Source organism: Harmonia axyridis, chromosome 2 (genome assembly GCF_914767665.1).
Source record: "Harmonia axyridis chromosome 2, icHarAxyr1.1, whole genome shotgun sequence".
NCBI lineage: Eukaryota > Metazoa > Arthropoda > Insecta > Coleoptera > Coccinellidae > Harmonia > Harmonia axyridis.
The window spans coordinates 39,471,639-39,489,594 of NC_059502.1; the positions used below are offsets into that span (position 1 = coordinate 39,471,639).

At 36.5% G+C, this 17,956-nt stretch overlaps 2 protein-coding genes across 7 annotated transcripts in view; one reads left to right on the plus strand and one right to left on the minus strand.

The window, feature by feature from the left end:
• LOC123672378 (ubiquitin carboxyl-terminal hydrolase 47) overlaps positions 1–17,956 on the plus strand; it is a 312,797-nt gene that overhangs the window by 121,100 nt on the left and 173,741 nt on the right. For all 6 annotated transcript variants that reach the window (XR_006746263.1, XM_045606467.1, XM_045606472.1 and 3 more), the window contains 2 exons: positions 3,467–3,957; positions 4,120–4,334. Coding sequence is in view for 5 of the 6 variants with exons in the window: in XM_045606467.1 (XP_045462423.1) it covers positions 3,467–3,957; positions 4,120–4,334 (706 nt within the window). In the remaining variant the exon portion in view is untranslated. The remainder of the gene's footprint in view (positions 1–3,466; positions 3,958–4,119; positions 4,335–17,956) is intronic.
• On the minus strand, positions 11,635–15,461 carry LOC123672409. Its single transcript, XM_045606518.1, has 2 exons — positions 14,347–15,461; positions 11,635–11,824 (listed from the first exon to the last, which is right to left on the minus strand). Exons 1-2 carry the CDS (start codon positions 14,927–14,929, stop codon positions 11,760–11,762), a joined length of 648 nt encoding a protein of 215 aa, XP_045462474.1. The 5' UTR covers positions 14,930–15,461; the 3' UTR covers positions 11,635–11,759.

Here is a 17,956-nt window from a genome sequence, read left to right on the forward strand (position 1 = left end):
AGAAATTCAAATATCTAATTACTTTACATGTGGCAGGTGTTTTCATTATCAAAGCTACACTAATTTGATTCCACGAATTGAATTTACGATATTCAAATAACAAAATTCTGGATATACTTTTCTCTAATTATGTAGCAAATCAGTTCATTCCGGCACATCTTGTGGAAAAGAATAGACTGGAACGGATTTATCTATTTTCTGTCAAATTTGTGATACAGAAAACTTTTCTGCCAACCAGCATTTTTCGATGCAAAATCACTAATGGATATTTATGGAAATTTCCGTTAATTTCAATAAAAAGGCAGTGAATTCGGGAAAATAATGTTTAAAACTCGTACAGAAGGCTCATTCTACCAGTCGTTCATGTTCATCTGAAATTAAAAAAAAAAAATTCAGAATTAATCCAACAACTTGACACGGTTCTAAATTTCAGTCATTTAACTAATATTTTATTTAATTTATTGCATATGTTTTTAAGTAGTTTGTTGAAGATGAAAATCGTTATGTCCCATATACACAAATTGTTTTTGAAATTCAAGACATTTAAGGCTTATCGAAATTCTTCATATAACCTCACTTTCAAAGCCCTGAAGAGGAATTAAAATAATTCGAAAGCTTGACAAAGAATAAAGAGTTTCACTCAAATTCTCCCAATACCTTGGTAAAAATTACCCGGCACTCTCAATGGCCTCTCTTATCACCAAATTCATATATATATATATATATATATATATATATATATATATATATATATATATATATATATATATATATATATATATATATATATATATATATATATGATATATATATAAGGTGAAATATATATATATATATATATATATATATGATATATATATAAGGTGAAAAAAAATATATATATATATATATATATATATATATATATATCGGCAGGTGGTCTATCCTCATTAGGACTCAGAGGATCTCGCCTTGGTGCTAGCACCCGGCGAATCTAATTGAACCCACGAGAGTGTGAAACAAAAAAAAAAAAAATTATAATTCACATTTATTAGTGGGTTTCGTAGAGTTATCCGGACGCCCAGGCATCAAGGGTAACCCTCTTTTTGGTTAATGGGGGTATACGACCTTCCGTAAGATATTCACGGTTCCCCAAAATCACAGCCTTCTGCATCCATGTGATTGTGTTCTTAGGTAGATTTAGCTCTTTGAGATGTTGAGTGCTCTTACGGTGGACGAGACCATTTACAGTTATGACCAGGGGCTTAATTATTACGCTTTTAAGCTTCCACATATCTTTAATCTGATGTGCTAGTGCCCAGTGACGGCTCGTGCCCTCGAGATGTGGGTCGGCCACACATCGGAAACAAATTTATTTGAGAAAATGAATTCCGTAATACCATTCAGCGTATTTGAATTGCCGAAGATAGCATTGTCCGAGTACAAAATTTGTAATTCACGTTTGAGTTTATCCTTATCGAAAAAGTTTCTGTAATTATCGATCAAAGATTTGAAAGGTATTTCCGGAAAATTACGAACGTATATATCAAATTTATTAAAATTCATTAGTTCCAAAAAATGAAGTGATGAAATGTCTTTAAACCTTATTTCAATTTGAGTTATAATTAAATCCAGAATTTCACAAAAAAGCCGTTTCATTGAGGAATTATCCGTGAGCTGAATTTCGGAATCTATTTTACGTTTTCGACGTCTAGCACTCGGTGGCATTACTTCTGGGAGTTTTTCTACTTCTGAATATAAGCGAATGAAATACTCATCTTCTGTGCGAAATTTTTTCAGAGTCGATAATAAAGAAGTGATTCTGGCGTTGCAATAAGTTATATCTGATAACTTATGCTGGATTATAGAAAAAACGGGATCTGTGTATGTAAAAATCAAATTAAAAGAGTGGAGAATGAACAAAAATTCGAAATCATTCAACATTTTCTTCAGACCGGTAGCTTCACGTATTGTAATATCATCCCATTCATCTAAATTGTCGTTGATATGATCAAATACTTCAATTAATTCTTCTCTCTTATCGAATATTGTTTTTACAGCGCGAGATTTGAAATTCCAACAAGTTTCCGAGCTAGAGGGTAATCTTTTTTTGCAAATTTCGTCTAGAATATTAGTGCGTTTACTTGATTTAGTGAAAAACGTTGCTGCTTGACGCTCTGCAATAGGATAACCGGCCAGCCGACCCTGTGTATTGGGAAGCGACCTAACATCGAGTTGTTGTGCCGTTCTACTGAGTGGTCGTATTCTGGGCGTATGTCGTAGTATCTTTTCCTTTACGTAGCGCTCTCGGTAGCGCTGGTTCCGCCATCGGCTCTTGGCCGACCTAACGTGATGAGATGCTTTCAGTGACATTCCAGGAGTTGCAATTGTATAATTGTAACATTTGTGTTACATTTCAGACCTAATGTTACGGTGTTACGTACAATTCTGGAATAACTTGTTTGGGGTGATGTTACGAAAAGTAACCATTTACGATTGTGGTTTGTTACAATTTATGAAAAGGAATAACAACGCTGGATGCTTTGGAAATCGAATATTAGGTGGGTCCGAAAGAAAATATTGGCCGGTATAAGTTATATTTTCCTGTTCTGAGTGGAAATATTCATTACCGAGGGAATTTGGATATCGAAATCGATAACCCCGATTGAGTTTGAATGAATTGAATATCTAGAATTATATTCTATTTCCCGATAATTTTTGGGTCGGCCCGGCCGACCCTGCCGACCCTGACGAGCCGTCACTGCTAGTGCCTTATATTTCCAGATCTTTTCCGCGTAGGTCTTCGCCAAGTTGTTGAGTTGTTGTCTTATATCTACACGGAATATCCCGAAAATGAATTCAACAAATATATATATATATATATATATATATATATATATATATATATATATATATATATATATATATTCGGATTCATAACGTCTCAGTTCTTTTGCGCTCATAGCATTCGTCACGCCTTCCATCTAAGTTTTCCTTGGTCTACCTCTTTTCCTGCGTTGTGTAGGTACCCATTCCATAACCTTCCTTGGCAGTCTTTGGTCATTCATTCTCTGTAGGTGTCCATATCAGATATACTGTTTGGCTTCAATATCTTTGTGCAGCATTTCTTCCACTCCCATTTGTTTCGTTTTTAACCCTTGTAAGGTTATCTTGTACCATATATTATAGTTCTCAGATTTGAAGACTCTGAACAAATGTAGTAAGTAGCTAAGCGCTACTTGTAATTACAGAAAATCTACACTAATTTCTCCACAGCACTCTTGACCAGGAATTTAAATAAACGCTCGTTAGTTTGTTTTTATCAGAATTTTCTTGCACCAATATGTCCATATGCAAAATTGAAGAGATTAACATTGATGTATTATATTTGTTTTTTGAATAGGGTATTTATTAATTTATAATGTCTATATATTTCTTCGAGGAATTGATATATGTGATCCATGTTGCATTTTAACAATTTTTGTAGACTTCCCAGAAATCTGCTGTTGAAACAACTGACTTAACAACAAGTTTTGGATGGCAAGGTAGTGATGCTTGGCAGCAGCATGATATCCAAGAGTTGTGTCGTGTGATGTTTGATGCTTTAGAACAAAAATTCAAGGACACCAAGCAAGCCAAATTAATAAATGATTTATATGAGGGAAAGATGTTAGACTACGTAAGATGTTTAGAATGTTCAACTGAAAAATCTAGAGAAGATACATTCTTAGATATACCTCTGCCTGTAAGACCTTTTGGCAGTCAGGTTGCATACAATAGTGTTGAAGAAGCATTAAGAGCCTTTGTGCAACCTGAGATATTAGATGGCAACAATCAATATTTCTGTGAAAAATGTAATAAAAAGTGTAACGCTCATAAAGGATTGAAATTCACCAAATTCCCATATCTTCTTACGTTGCACTTAAAAAGATTTGATTTTGATTACAATACATTTCATCGCATAAAGCTGAATGATAAGTAAGTCTTCATTGAAGTTTTATGCTAACTTGAATTCAACATTAATCAACAACTACTTAAAAAATGAAAAACTGAATATAATAACGAATAAATATCATGAAGAGATGTTAGATTTAACAGTACACAGACAATAAAAAGAATTTCAAAACATTTTTTTTTCAGAGTAGTATTTCCAGAAATGTTGAATCTTAATTCTTTTATATTAAGTAAAAAAACGGAAAGTGATGATAATATCGAAGAAAAAGAAAACATATCTAAATGTGATGACTCTTGTACAACAGATTCCGGTTCTGCTTTAGAAGATGAAGGTTGTCAAAGCACAGATGCATCCTCAACAGTTAATGGACAGGACGTCAATTGTAGTGAAAGTGATGAAGGTAAATAAGTCTAAACTAATAATTTTCAACTAATACATACTATAATTATATTGAAAAATAGCACAAATTGAATTTTTTTACTTCCTACTCATTCCAGATGTTCTATCATTGACGCGACGGTCTATTACTGTTAAACTTTTTTTGGCACAGTATCATAAGGCTCTATTAGATCTACATTCTGTAATTGTTCGGAAATATGTATAGGGTGCACCAAAAAAGTGTAAATGACCAATCATTTGTTTTTTTCTTATTTAATAGACATTGAAAATTGATGACTTATTCAAACATTCATATTAGGCATGCCTTCTTTTTTATAAGGTAGCATTTTATTATTTTCAAAAATATCTCTACCAAATGAGAAAATAAAATATAGGGTGTAGGTACCATTTGGAATGAGCCCAGTATTAATGTTTGAATAAGTATTGAATCGTTTTATTTTGAACACCCAATAGAGTTATCAAGGATTATTAAAATATCACCTCTATTCTTCTAGTATTGAATTGCAAAATCTCATTCAAATAAATCAATTTCGAATGGACTAGGTTTTCCAAAGAGCCTCTAATTTTTGAAAAATTGAAATATCACAAAAATGGTAACTTTCAAACATAGGAAACTATAAACAAATTTAGGTTCATTTATTTCATGCAATCTGAAAATTCAATGAATAACAGTGCCGTGTTCAATAAAAAAAAACATGTTTTCTCATTCACACTTCTTTGGTACACCCTGTGTATTTCCAAATAATTTGAGAATGTATCTCAAATGAATCCTAACGAGACTGTGTCGAAAAAATATTCTAAGATTTCAGCGCTTAACCGCAATAGAGCATCGCGTCAATGGTGGAACATCCTGTGTATTTTTCTCAGAATTGAGGACTCTGGATAACAGTTAAACAAATAATCGAATAATTTTGTCTGTACATGCGGACTTTATTAAGGCTGCAAAAACATTATGGATAAAAAAATTTGACTTAAATTTCCTAATCATAAACTCTCCTCATCTAGAGTTGTTTTATGTTTATGTTTTTCCATAGTTACTTTCCTCATGAAAATTTGAGCAACAATGTCTCATTGTATTCTGAATGCTATCTAAAAAAATGTATTGAAATGTTTTTTAGCACAAAAAAAAATGCGAAAGATATGAACAATTTGAACAAATAACACGAAATAATTAAGGCGTTTAGTTCTTCATGAAATAAATAAATAAATAAGTTTATTGAAGCAGAAAAAAAAGCTGAAATCACTTCGAAATAAAAAGAATAATCGACCGTCGTATAGTGCTGCCCCTACTGTATAAATTCGCAACGAATCACCAGATTCTTCAATACTACCTACAATTTGATAATTCCGGCAACGTTGCTGCGTTATGAATCAGTTCTCAGTTAGAGTCGCAAACAGTATTAGGTGAATAGAAAGTTGAAATGGTAGATAATATTTAGATTATATGGTAATATTGAAGTTCAGTAGTTTCAAAAAAGATTTTAGTACTTTTTTTGCCTTCCAAATTAATGGATCGTAATCCTGAGTATGAAAGATCAATGCAATAAGTGATATAAGAACTGATTTTTCACCAAATTTCATGTTTATAGTTTTCATATTTTCCGAGAAAAGCTTCAGACGAACGGATTCTACCTATTTGATATTATAACTCTATTCATTCCAAAACGTGAATTGTCAAATTTTGTCTTTTCTCTACGTTTCTCAAAAATAATAAAGTTGTACTCAAGAATTTCTAGTTTTCGAGGCGGTACTAATAATTGAATCATTAACGTTTTTTTTCGTTTTCTCATTTCAAATGACTGTTTACTATTTCCAATCGAATTTGTAAGATTTTTGTTTGGGAAAAATATGAAAATAAACAAATGGAATAACTTACCCATGCCCATCATGTAAAATTATCAAATTTGATTTCTATAGGAAAACAAAAAAAATCTCATGAGTACATGGTCATTCTAATGATTATGTTTGCGATATTCCTATTTAACAACTGATTTTTGTACGTAGTCAATTTTTGAAAATAGGCTTTTTTTTCAAATTCCAGTCCTTTTTATGCCTTCAAAATTGATGGATCGTAATCCTGAACATGGAGAATCAATGCGTTATCGCGATATGACAACTGTTTTTTGTACGTAGGCAGTTTGTGAAAATAAGAATTTTTGAAAATTTTAGTACTTTTTTTTGCCTTCAATATAAATGAATCGTAATATTCAGCATGTTGATCAATACGATATAACAACTGACTTGAAATGAATAATGGTCATAAATGGCCATGTTCCATCATTCATCCGATATCATATTTGGATGACCATCATATTGATGGTTCATTTTGATTTGGCTAATCATAATGAGCAAAATCAATATTTTGCTCAATGAATGTGACCCGCTTATGTGGAAAGTTTCGGTACCTTTGTTTTGATTTTTTTTATTATTCCACTAAATACGTTTTCGAATCAAATTAATTTTCGTAAGAATGAAGGAATCTGAATAAATTTAGCATATTCATTTTTTCTCGAACCCATCTGATAATAGTCGATCCTAACTGATATTTCTCACAACTTCGCATCTCTCTCTAAAATCGGTTTTATTGCTTATCATTAAAGCGAGTTATTTCTTTCAAAACATCTGGTCAGTCCGCCGTAGAAAGCTACCTATTACCATATCTGTATCGAGCTCGAAGTTGCTGCATTGCCAAATGTTCGAACAACCGTTCGTACAGTTCGCTGGGATTTCATTGGCTGGCGTGTAAGAATTGAATGCCGTCAAACGTATCTGAATTCTTACATGTGGTAGAAAAGGACGGAAAATCAGAAAAACGTTTGAGATTGCTCCACTCATCCTGAAAAGTGAGGGCTTTTCAGAGGGGCTGGGGGGAGCTGAATAGGCAAACTTTGACAGATGCGCCCAAACGCACGTGGTACCATTCCCTCTTAATATTGGAATCGAACATAATGATGCCACATAAATTCTCGAATCAAGAATATGCCGATATGTCGTTCGTGTATGGTTTTTGTGGCGCTAATACCACATCACTAGGAGGATTGCTAATGCTCTGAACGTATGCTATGTAACTGTATGGCGAAGATCGAAGAAAAATAACCTTTACCCTTTTCATCTCCAGAAAATACGATTTGAAATGTCGATGGATTTTAAGAAATGAAAGAATGGATAATAGAATTTCATTTACTGATGAATCTATTTTCACGAGAGATGGCGTCTTCAATCCGAGGTATTCAGATTTCTCATGCTATCAGGTATACCAAATCCCAACAATAATTTCCAAAGTACGTATGGTGTGGAGTTTATGAAAACTAATTGATTGGGGCATACATCCTTCAAAGTATTACTCAAGTGTATTACTCAAAGATATGGACATTGCAGGGATGTATTTTCAGCATGATGGTGACTTCACCTCAATTAACGCCAGGAACTTTATGAACCAGAACTTTCCAAATATGTGGATAGGCAGAGGTGTACCCCATACATGGCCCGCTAGATCACCAGATTTCATTCCTGTCGATTATTTCATTTGGGGATATTTGAAATCCTCAGTTTATTCGTCTGAAATAGGAAGTGAGGAAATTCTCTTACAACTCATCGAAGTTACAAGCAATAAGATCCTAAATAATCCACACATGATTAAAAAAGCTACACGGTATAATTTGAAAAGAGCAATAATGAGTATCGAGCAAATATATTGTTCTTTCGAGCAACATCTGTAATTCTTCAGAATATTTCATTTGTTCATTTATTTGTGTTCAGTTATTTATTCATTGTTGCTTATTTGTCATAACACAAGCCATGCTTTTCTGGAGAATACTCAAGATAATTTCTCAGAATATCAGGAAATACAAATATTCAACCAGCGAAACAAGAAAATTTTTCAATTTGATCTCAATGTACGATTTTTCTGAGAAGTTAGTGAAATTTCACTATTGAATAAAATTTTTGGCCGAAATTTTCGATGAGTTGAATGACATGTGGGACATTAAAATCTACTGATCCTCATTGAAAAATTTCTGCTTATTCCGAATAACCCCATTAAATTCCAATATTCCATTCTACAGGGTCCTGGGGACCTGATTTTTTTATTTATTTCAAGATCCATGATGTACCTGATGGAGTGAATTTCGCCTTCCAAATAACAATCAAATATACTGGGTGGTTCAAAAGTTATAAGGAATTGAAAATATTGGTAAATTCATAAACCACCCTGTATCCCGGCTATGGGGATAATTAAACCTATCATATATAGGTTTTTTGGACTCGTCTAGGGTCAGGTATGTGCATTTACCAATGAAACACAAGGTTAATTTCAACAAGAATTCCCTCACAATCTAAACTTGGTCTATTTAAAGATGATATAAAACACTAATGGTTCCAGATGAAAGATGAACTATTTTAATTATTCCACGATGATAATATAACCGGCGCAAGAAAAACTGTAAATATACTGATTGTCACTTTACCAAGACGAACGAATGAATTCACACGTGTATAGCTTGGGAATCTTACGTAGCCGAGATTGATTGATGTGTTGCCTGTAGATGGTATCAGGTCATATGGTTATAAGCGAACGAGCATGTCGCCCGCCCTGAAGAACTGCTTCAGTAAAAAAATTGGTTAAGGTGAGCGATCAGGACGCAGTCGTTCTATTGCATCGGAAGAGGACATAATTTGATGATGGGTCGTCTAATAACACCAGAAGAAGTTGTAACTTCAGCAACACGAGTGATGGAATCAGAACCTGGAAAAAACAAATGAGATTCGGCCTAGGGACGACTTGATGGGAGGCAGGTTATCGTCTTGGATGACTACAACTGTTCCTATGTTAATAGGAGTAGATGGCTGTAGTCACTTGTGTCGCTGTTGTAAGGTGTGCAAATATTCCTGACGCCAACGCTTCCAGAAGTCTTGTTGGATTCGCTGAACGAGTTGCCAACGTGATAGACGATTAATAGCAGTAGATGTAACATCGATATCAGGAGCAGAAGTAAGAGGGCGAATTATGAAGAAGTGGCCGGGAGTAATAGCCTCCAGATCAGATGGATCAGAAGATGGAAGATACAAAGGACGAGAATTGAGGATAGCTTCAACTTGGGTAGAGACGGTGAGAAACTACGCATAAGTACGTTGCTCACCGATTACCCGAAGCAGATGATATTTTGCAGCTTTTACGGCTGCTTTCCAAAGGCCACCGAAGTGCAGACTAGCAGGCGGGATGGAACGCCAATCAGTCCTGAAAGCAGAAGCAACTTCGGACAGGAACTTTTCAGGAGCCGACAATAAACGTCCTAAATCCCGAAGATAATTGTAGCTCCGATGAAATTAGTGCCGTTATCTGAGAAGATTACAGTTGGATGACCTCGGCATGCTTTGAAACGACGGTATGCAACAACAAATGCGGGGGTGGAGAGTTCAGATTCCAATTTCAAGTGCACGGCTTTGGTGGTGCCATGTAACCTAGCGCTAGTAACGTAAAAGGAACCTGCGGAATCTACCCCAGTGGTCATGAAGGCTGCAGAAGAGGACAAGCACTCAGGAGGAAGGTTGTCCATTGGTTGAACTATAGGTCGAGACTTGAAGGAAAGGCATTTACGCAGACGATTACGAACTACATTGCGTCCATCGAGTATCCAATATTGACGACGGATATAGGGAAGAGTCGCTAGAAAGCCGGCATAAAGCAGACGAATATGAGCATCATCAATAATAAGATGTGTAAAATGACTGTTCTTGGGAAGAAGGACAGGATGTTTATGTTGATACGGCAACAAAGAAGCATGTAGACGACCACTCAGATAACCTTATGTTCATCAAGATATTGATGAAGTTTCATGACCAGACGATGAAGAGATGAAGATTTTTGAACCTCAACAATTTCCTCAGAGAAGTGCTCAGTTTGTTCCAATCGAATGAGACAAGTTTCGGCTTCTAAAAGCTCGAGAGAGGATAGGAGACCCGACCGGGATCTACTTGAATTTCGTGCATTGAATGCAAACCTCAAACAGAAGGCAGTAACTCTTTTGAGCTTGACAAAAGATGAATTGGTGGACTCTGAGTGACCAAGAAATTACAGGTTTCGACTCAAGTTGCACCTCTTCAAGATTTGATGTATCAACAGAGGACACAGGCCAAGAATTTGGATGAGAACGTATCTAATAGAGTCCACTCCGCCATAGAAGATAATGATGGATATCTTTGGGATATATTCCCCTAGAAGCACCATTCGGGCCATTGTTCGATATGTCCATCAAAAGTTGGAAGAGAAATCCTAGGAATGGGAAGATCTACAGAAGAAGAACAAGGAGATGAAATAGCCGCAGCTGGGTATTGGCCAACTGGCGATAACAAGTTCGAATTTTTGAACCGACTTCGAAAAAATTCAAATATTTCGAAGGAGATGCGTCCTGATCTTCGGCGGATAATTGAGTATTCAATTTTACAATTGAATCATCAACTCCACAAAATTTCACCTCAAACTTATCTAACTGTCTCGGCGACGTAAAATTCATCATTCGAGAGCTTTTTCACTTGATCGTGAATAGTGGTTAGAATGGCTAAAAATCTTTCTCTTTTAACAATTGATTAATTTAAGAGACATCTAATTTTATCAGAAGGTAACATATTTGGAGATTTGTAAATCAAATTTTCAAAATCAAAAATTTATATCACCGGCAGAAATATTTATGAACATACCTCGTATGGTGATGAAGAATCTCCGATATCAGCTCGAGGAATTATACTTCGATTTACACTGAAGGAATTAAACAGATGCCGACAGATGATAAGTAAAGTGATTACAAATATTTCAGGTTATTTCTCAGGCGAATAAATCGAATTAATAATTAATGAATATGAAATAGTGTAAAGATGATAATATAGAATCTGAAGATTCTCGGGTTTCGGCACCAAAATCAAAATTCGTAATCGGATTTTCGCCACTGTCGTTTTCACTATATGGAAATGATAATGATCAACAATAAGAATTAAACATAATCTCATAAAATACCATTATGAAGTGTTGAGTATAAAATTGAAGGAAAAAGTCTAAAAAACACTTCTGTTGTTGGAACCTTGTATATTAAATCATCCGGTTACATGTTTCGGCATATTCGCCATTATCAAACCAAAGATTTTGAAAAAGATTATACTCTTAGGTACAATATATGAAGTTGAGCGAAAAACTTAAAGAAAAGGTGAAAACAGGAAACCCGCTCAAACATCCACAAAAATTCATAAAACTTCATGCCATTACATGGGTCATAAAATGGCTGCTTTTAACACATATCTTCTTCTTCTTCTTCTTTTATTGTGCTTGGCAGCGAGGCCATCTACACATGGAACATTTCGTTGTAACTGAGAGATTTGTTAAACTAGATTATCTTTTATTTTGAACTTAGAACAATGTACAATACAATCAATACTATTAGAGGTTGGTATTTTTCCAGCTCCGGGGCAGGGGGAGCGGTACAAAAGACAACACTTGTGGAACTGAAAGGATGAAGGGATTATTAGTATTTTGTATAAAAAACATTACAGTTTAAGCCCACATGAATTTAAAAAACCATAGAGTGATCTATATATCAGTACATTCTCAGAGAATATCAAATCTTGAATATTAAGTGGGAAGTTGTGATCAGCGTATATCTTACAGAGGTCATCATATAAATTTCTGCACTTGACATCATTTAGAGAGCACGAAAAGAAAATGTGCTGTAAGTCCCCTCTCTCTCCGCATTCGCAAAGGTCATCATCCCTAACTTGTATTTTAGCCAAATGAGCAGGAGAACAGCAGTGATTTGCTGTGAGTCTGTTCATTGTTGTGATATTACCTCTAGGGAGATCAGCAAATGAGTGGAACCAGGTTTTTCTACTAAAATGGTCAACGTTAATCATGGTCGAATAAAGGTGACCTCTATGAAGAGATGTTTGCTTCCATTCCGTCTTCCATCTTGCCCATATATTGCGTTTGAATGTGGGCCAATGTTCTTTTATATCGCCCTTAATAGTAAGGGTATGGGACATTTTACTGCCCTCTTTATCAAGACGATCTGCTTGGTCATTACCAGTGATGTTTGTGTGGCTGGGAACCCACACAAATTTAATTTGTCGATTAGTTTGGGTGATGCGGTAAATTTTATTTCGAATTGACAGAGTTATGTGATCGTTACTGGAATGGGGGAACCAACCTTTTAGTTTTTCAAGAGCGGACTTGGAGTCAGAAATGATGAGGACATCATCAGTCATTCCCTCAATAATGGATAGGGCTTTATCAATCGCGAGGAGTTCAGCAGATGAAATGGAAAAGCTTGAGGGGACTCTCCCACTGAAAGAAATATTTCCAGGGCTATATATACCAATACCAACCTGGTCTCGCGATTTTGAGGCATCAGTGAATAGCAAAGAGAAATCGGGGAATTTATCCCTGCATCTCTCATCGAACAAACCTGAATTGTCTAAGTCCAATTTACGAAGGTTCAAAGAATAATAGGGAACGTCAAGATAGTGGACACACAAGGGAACCTGGAAACAAGGAAGGAGGGGAGAGGAATAGAAGGAGCCAGTCTCTGGGAGCATATTGAGTGCTTCTAATATAGGGGGCATAGGTCTACTACCCCATGCATGACGCCAAGAAAAAAGTTGTGACAGCCTTTGGAGAAGGGGATTTGGAGAAATCTTAGCTAGCTTTGACAAAAACTTGATCGCCAACCAGATGCGACGGTAGGACAGGGGAAGTTGACCACTCTCTGCGAGGAGGACATTTATAGGCGTGGACTTCATGTAGCCTAGTGCTACTCTGATAGCCGAATATTGGACCCTATCAAGTCGAGAGAGAACAGACTTGGAGCATCTGCCCAGAAAGACAGATCCATAGTCAAGAAAGGGAAGGACGATTGCATTATAAATTGTTAACATGGTTTGAGGGTGTGACCCCCACCATGTCCGACACAACGACTTCATGACATTGATGTTCCTAGTAGCTCTCGAACACATGTTTTCAATATGGAGGGACCAATTCATGTTGACCTGTAAAGTAACTCCAAGATATTTGGTGGAGGTTTTCCAGGGGATGGCATTATCGAATATATAAAGAGTAGGGAGATTGACCAAGATTTTTCTCTTGTGGAAGCACATTGCTTGAGATTTCTCTGCCGAAATGGTTAGGCCTCTACTTCGTGTCCATTCCTCAACCTGGGCTAATGCCTGGGACATATTCTCAAAGGCTTCTTTGAATGTTTTTCCCGAAGCTTTCACAGTAGTGTCATCTGCGTATTGAAGTACTTCAACTCCTGGGATGTTCAGAAAGGAAGAAAGACCTTTAACAAAGAGGTTAAACAGAGGGCAGCTGTCGGGGGAACCCTGAGCTAAGCCTAGGAAAGATGATACCGGACCAATTAGTTCGTTGAGACATGGGTCAAGTAGAAAAATACTTCTATCAACTATGAGGTTTCGTAGGAGATTAATAATCTGGAGGGGGACACCCTCTGCCATTAAAACTGATTTTAAAATATCAAAGTTTACAGAGTCATAAGCTTGTTTAACATCCAGGAAAACAACAAGAGTTATTTCATTCATTGCATATGCCGAGTAAATTGGGACTGTAATAGCAGTCAGCGCATCAGTCACCGATTTGCCCTTTCGGAAGCCATATTGAGGTTCATTTGATGGCACGTTTAGCTCATAAACTCTCTCCAATCTTGACGCCATAAGGGTCTCAAAAATTTTTAGCAGACAGGAGTTGAGGGCTATGGGACGGTAGCTGTTGGGGTCGTGGGGGGGCTTTCCTGGTTTGCAAATGGGAACAATTATTGTTTCTTTGAGGGATGGAGGAATATTGGGGTCTGTAAATAATCTATTGTATACCTGAAGAAGAACATTTTTGGCCTGAATGGGAAGATGCTTTAACAATGAGTACGTTATCGCATCTTTACCAGGTGCGGAGTCCTTTTTACGGTGGATGGTTTTCGACATCTTACATAAAGTAAAAGGAGAGAATAACATGGAGTGGTTACCTGGCGGAGGATCAATGTTCCTAAGAGGGGTTCTATCTTCTTCGTTCAAATCAAGCTGAGGAGATGGAAAGAGTCTAGAGAGGATTTCTCTACCACAAGAAGGAGAGGCTCGTCTTGACGGGCTTGGGGAGACTCCAGAGCGAAATCTTCTGATATTTCTCCAAAGATTTTTACTATCTTTTACTGACAGGCTCTCACAGAACTTTCTGAAGGATGTTTTCTTCTTTTCTCTGATTTTTCGTTTGGTTGTAGCTTGTTTATGTTTTGCATTCAAGTAATTCTCTAGTGTGGGATTGAGGCGGTATTTTTTATAGGCGTCTGACCTGTTTTTTACGTGAGTGGTTAGCTCGTCGTCCCACCAGGGAACCCTATAGCTGGAGAGTTTTTCAGGGTGTTTTTTTACAGGAATTGAACGATCAGCTGCAGATAAAATTATTGCTTGAATATCATCCAGACCTTGAATATCTTGTCGTTCGATCTCGTGGATAATTAGTTCCTGGAACAACAACCAGTTAGCCTTTTTAATGTTGTATTTGGAGGTTGAAAAGAAGTTTTGAGGTAATTCAGGTAAGTTGAGATCCATAATTGTGGTTAAAGTGGGGTAGTGGTCACTCCCACCTGGATCTGGGAGAGCCTCCCATGAAGCGTCGATCCTAATATCAGGGGAGCAGAGACAAATATCTGGTGAGCTGGACTTATCTGGAGGGGTGACTCTTGTAGAAGATCCGTCGTTGAGGAGACATGAATCGCTTGATAGCAGGAACTGTTCAAGAATATTCCCATTTCTGTTTCTATTGTGAGAGAAGCTGGTTATTGTGGGCTTCCCTATTGTAACCAGGGGATTGGGGAAGTTTTCTTCGTTTCAATTGTGTTGAATATGATGTTCTTGGGTGACTGGGTTGGAGGAGAGAGCTTCTGTTCTGGACGGATATTAGTGTAGCATCCTGAGGGGAGTTGAACCTCTTTTCCTGACGCACCAAGGGGGGGAAAGATGATGGACGGGTGACTGGGTTCACTGCTTCCTTATCAGGAAGATTGTCAGCATATGATTTTGGGACTAATTTCATCGCCTCAAAGTATGAGATGTTCTCAAGAGCAATTAGATTATTAATTTGTTTTTGTCTGGAGTATTCAGGACATTTTCTATCTGTGGCAGCATGATCACCATGGCAAAAAAAGCATTTGGGGTTTGATGTATTGGGGCACTCTGATTCATCATGTTTTTCACCACAGTTTCGACATTTACTTGATTCCTTAGGGGAATTACAGTTTACCTTTGTGTGGCCGTATTTTAAACAATTGTAGCACTGGATCACTGGACCAACATACAAATTCACATGTCTTATAACGCCAAAAATACCTATCTTCTCAGGCAAAATTTTGCCGTGGAAGGTGAGAACCCAAGAGTTTGAAGGAATATAAGAAGTGACACCCTCTCTGGTGACTCTTCTATTCAATTGGCGGGCACCAATAATTTTTATTCTGGAATGAGAGTGATTTAGTATATCATCTTCAGTTATATCAGATCCTACGTCTCTTATGACACCTCTGCTAGAAACCATTCGTGAAGGAACGAAGACATCGATGTTGGGGTCGTTGATGAAAGGATTTTTTGACAAAAATTCGTTGGCACTAAGAGGGTTAGTGAATTCTACAGAAATTCTTTTTTTTCCTTTTTTGTTCACGTCTTTGACGCCTGGAACCTTGAGTCGGACTAATTCTTTACCAAAATTCATCGGGTGCATATTTCCAATATTGTCGTTTGCCTTTGATTCTACAATTACCATAAAGGGGCCACAGTCACCGATGGAGTAAGTATGAGATATTTTCTTCCTTTGGGGTTTATTGTTTGGAGACTGAGAATTTTCAGAAAGACGGGATAAAAGCGTAGAAACTGTCTGAAAAGCACATGAGGTTTCTGCAAATAATTCTGAATCATCCTTAAATATATCTATGACACTGTTGATTTCCCTAGAAAGTAATGCAACATCTGCTAGTGAATACTGAGAGGAGGACTCTTCAGGTACCTTGGTTAGGATAGAAGAGAAAGTAGATTGGGACTTTTTAGTTAAGCGATCAAATACTTTTGGAGAGAGTGGGGGTTTAAGGCGAGAGATTTTGCTTTGACTTGAGGTGGAAGAATCCCCAGGGGGGTCTGGAGAATCCTCCGGGGGATCCGGAGGATCCTCCGACGACCAGTCCATTGAGTTCGTATTAAATTATTTCGTTATCATTCTACCGTTTTTTATAACCCTTTATGTGAAATCAGGAAGGTGAGAAAAAAATTAGAAATGGACTTACCATCAGTTTCCACAAACACAACACTGAGTTAGTAGAGTTTTCTGATTGTTAGTACAAAAATTCACCCAAAATTAGCGAAATTTGGAGAGAAAATTAGGAAGAGCTGTCACTCGTAAGACGGTTAACCTCTGAATATCTTTAACACATATATTAATAGACTACTCAATGTTCCTCTGAGTAAAGATGATTATAGTAAAGAAGTTAACACCCTGAAGTACTTAACAGAGGAGAATGGTTACCACCCGAATGTCATCGATAAACTGATTAAGGAGAGAAGGAGAAAACAAAACACGGAAAGATCTAACTTGTCGACTTCGGAAGCGGGTACTACTCCGAATAATAAATACTGTTGCATTCCTTTCTATGGCAGCATTTCACATAAGATTGCCAACATAATCGGACAGATTGAGAACTCCAAAGTGTCTTTTAAATCAGATAACATCTTGGGTCAGTTTATAATAAAGAGAAAGTCCCTATCGATAACCTAGACAAACCTGGCGTCTACAGATTGGAGTGCGGCGAACCAGGCTGCAATGTAGTCTATGTGGGAAGAAGTGGTAGATCCATGCGAACGAGAACAACAGAACATCTAACTAGCGCCAGAAACCCAAACAAGCATAAGTCTATCTTCGGTGTTCACGTAAGGGAAGAAGGACATAATTTTGATATGGAAGATAACACCAAACTTATTCATCACTGCGAGTTCGGCTTCAAACAAGAAATTTTGGAGGTGGAGATTTTTAAACATATGAAGAACAAAAAATACAGGACACTTAATGCTATGTTAACAAACAACTTTAAAGATACGTATAAAATTTTATATTGATGCTCCTCGAGGACGCCACTGCATCGTAAGGAAATTCAACACCCGGGTCAACCTTGATTGGAAGAAGAGGAATCCGTCAACATGAACATCAGTTTTGTTTTGTTTATGTTTTGTTTGTCATTTTATATTATTTTGACTTTTCACAGTATGCCTTTTTAACCAGTGTATTTTTAATTATTTATTCATTTATATTTTTAATTCACCTTGTGACTTATACTTATTTCATCAATGTTTTACCATATGACTAAGGAACCTTAAAATCGTAAGTTTCAGTGAGCAATTGACCAAACTGTGGAATTATGTTATCAACCTTTTTTCACCTTTTCTTTAAGTTTTTCGCTCAACTTCATATATTGTACCTAAGAGTATAATCTTTTTCAGAATCTTTGGTTTGATAATGGCGAATATGCCGAAACATGTAACCGGATGATTTAATATACAAGGTTCCAACAACAGAAGTGTTTTTTAGACTTTTTCCTTCAA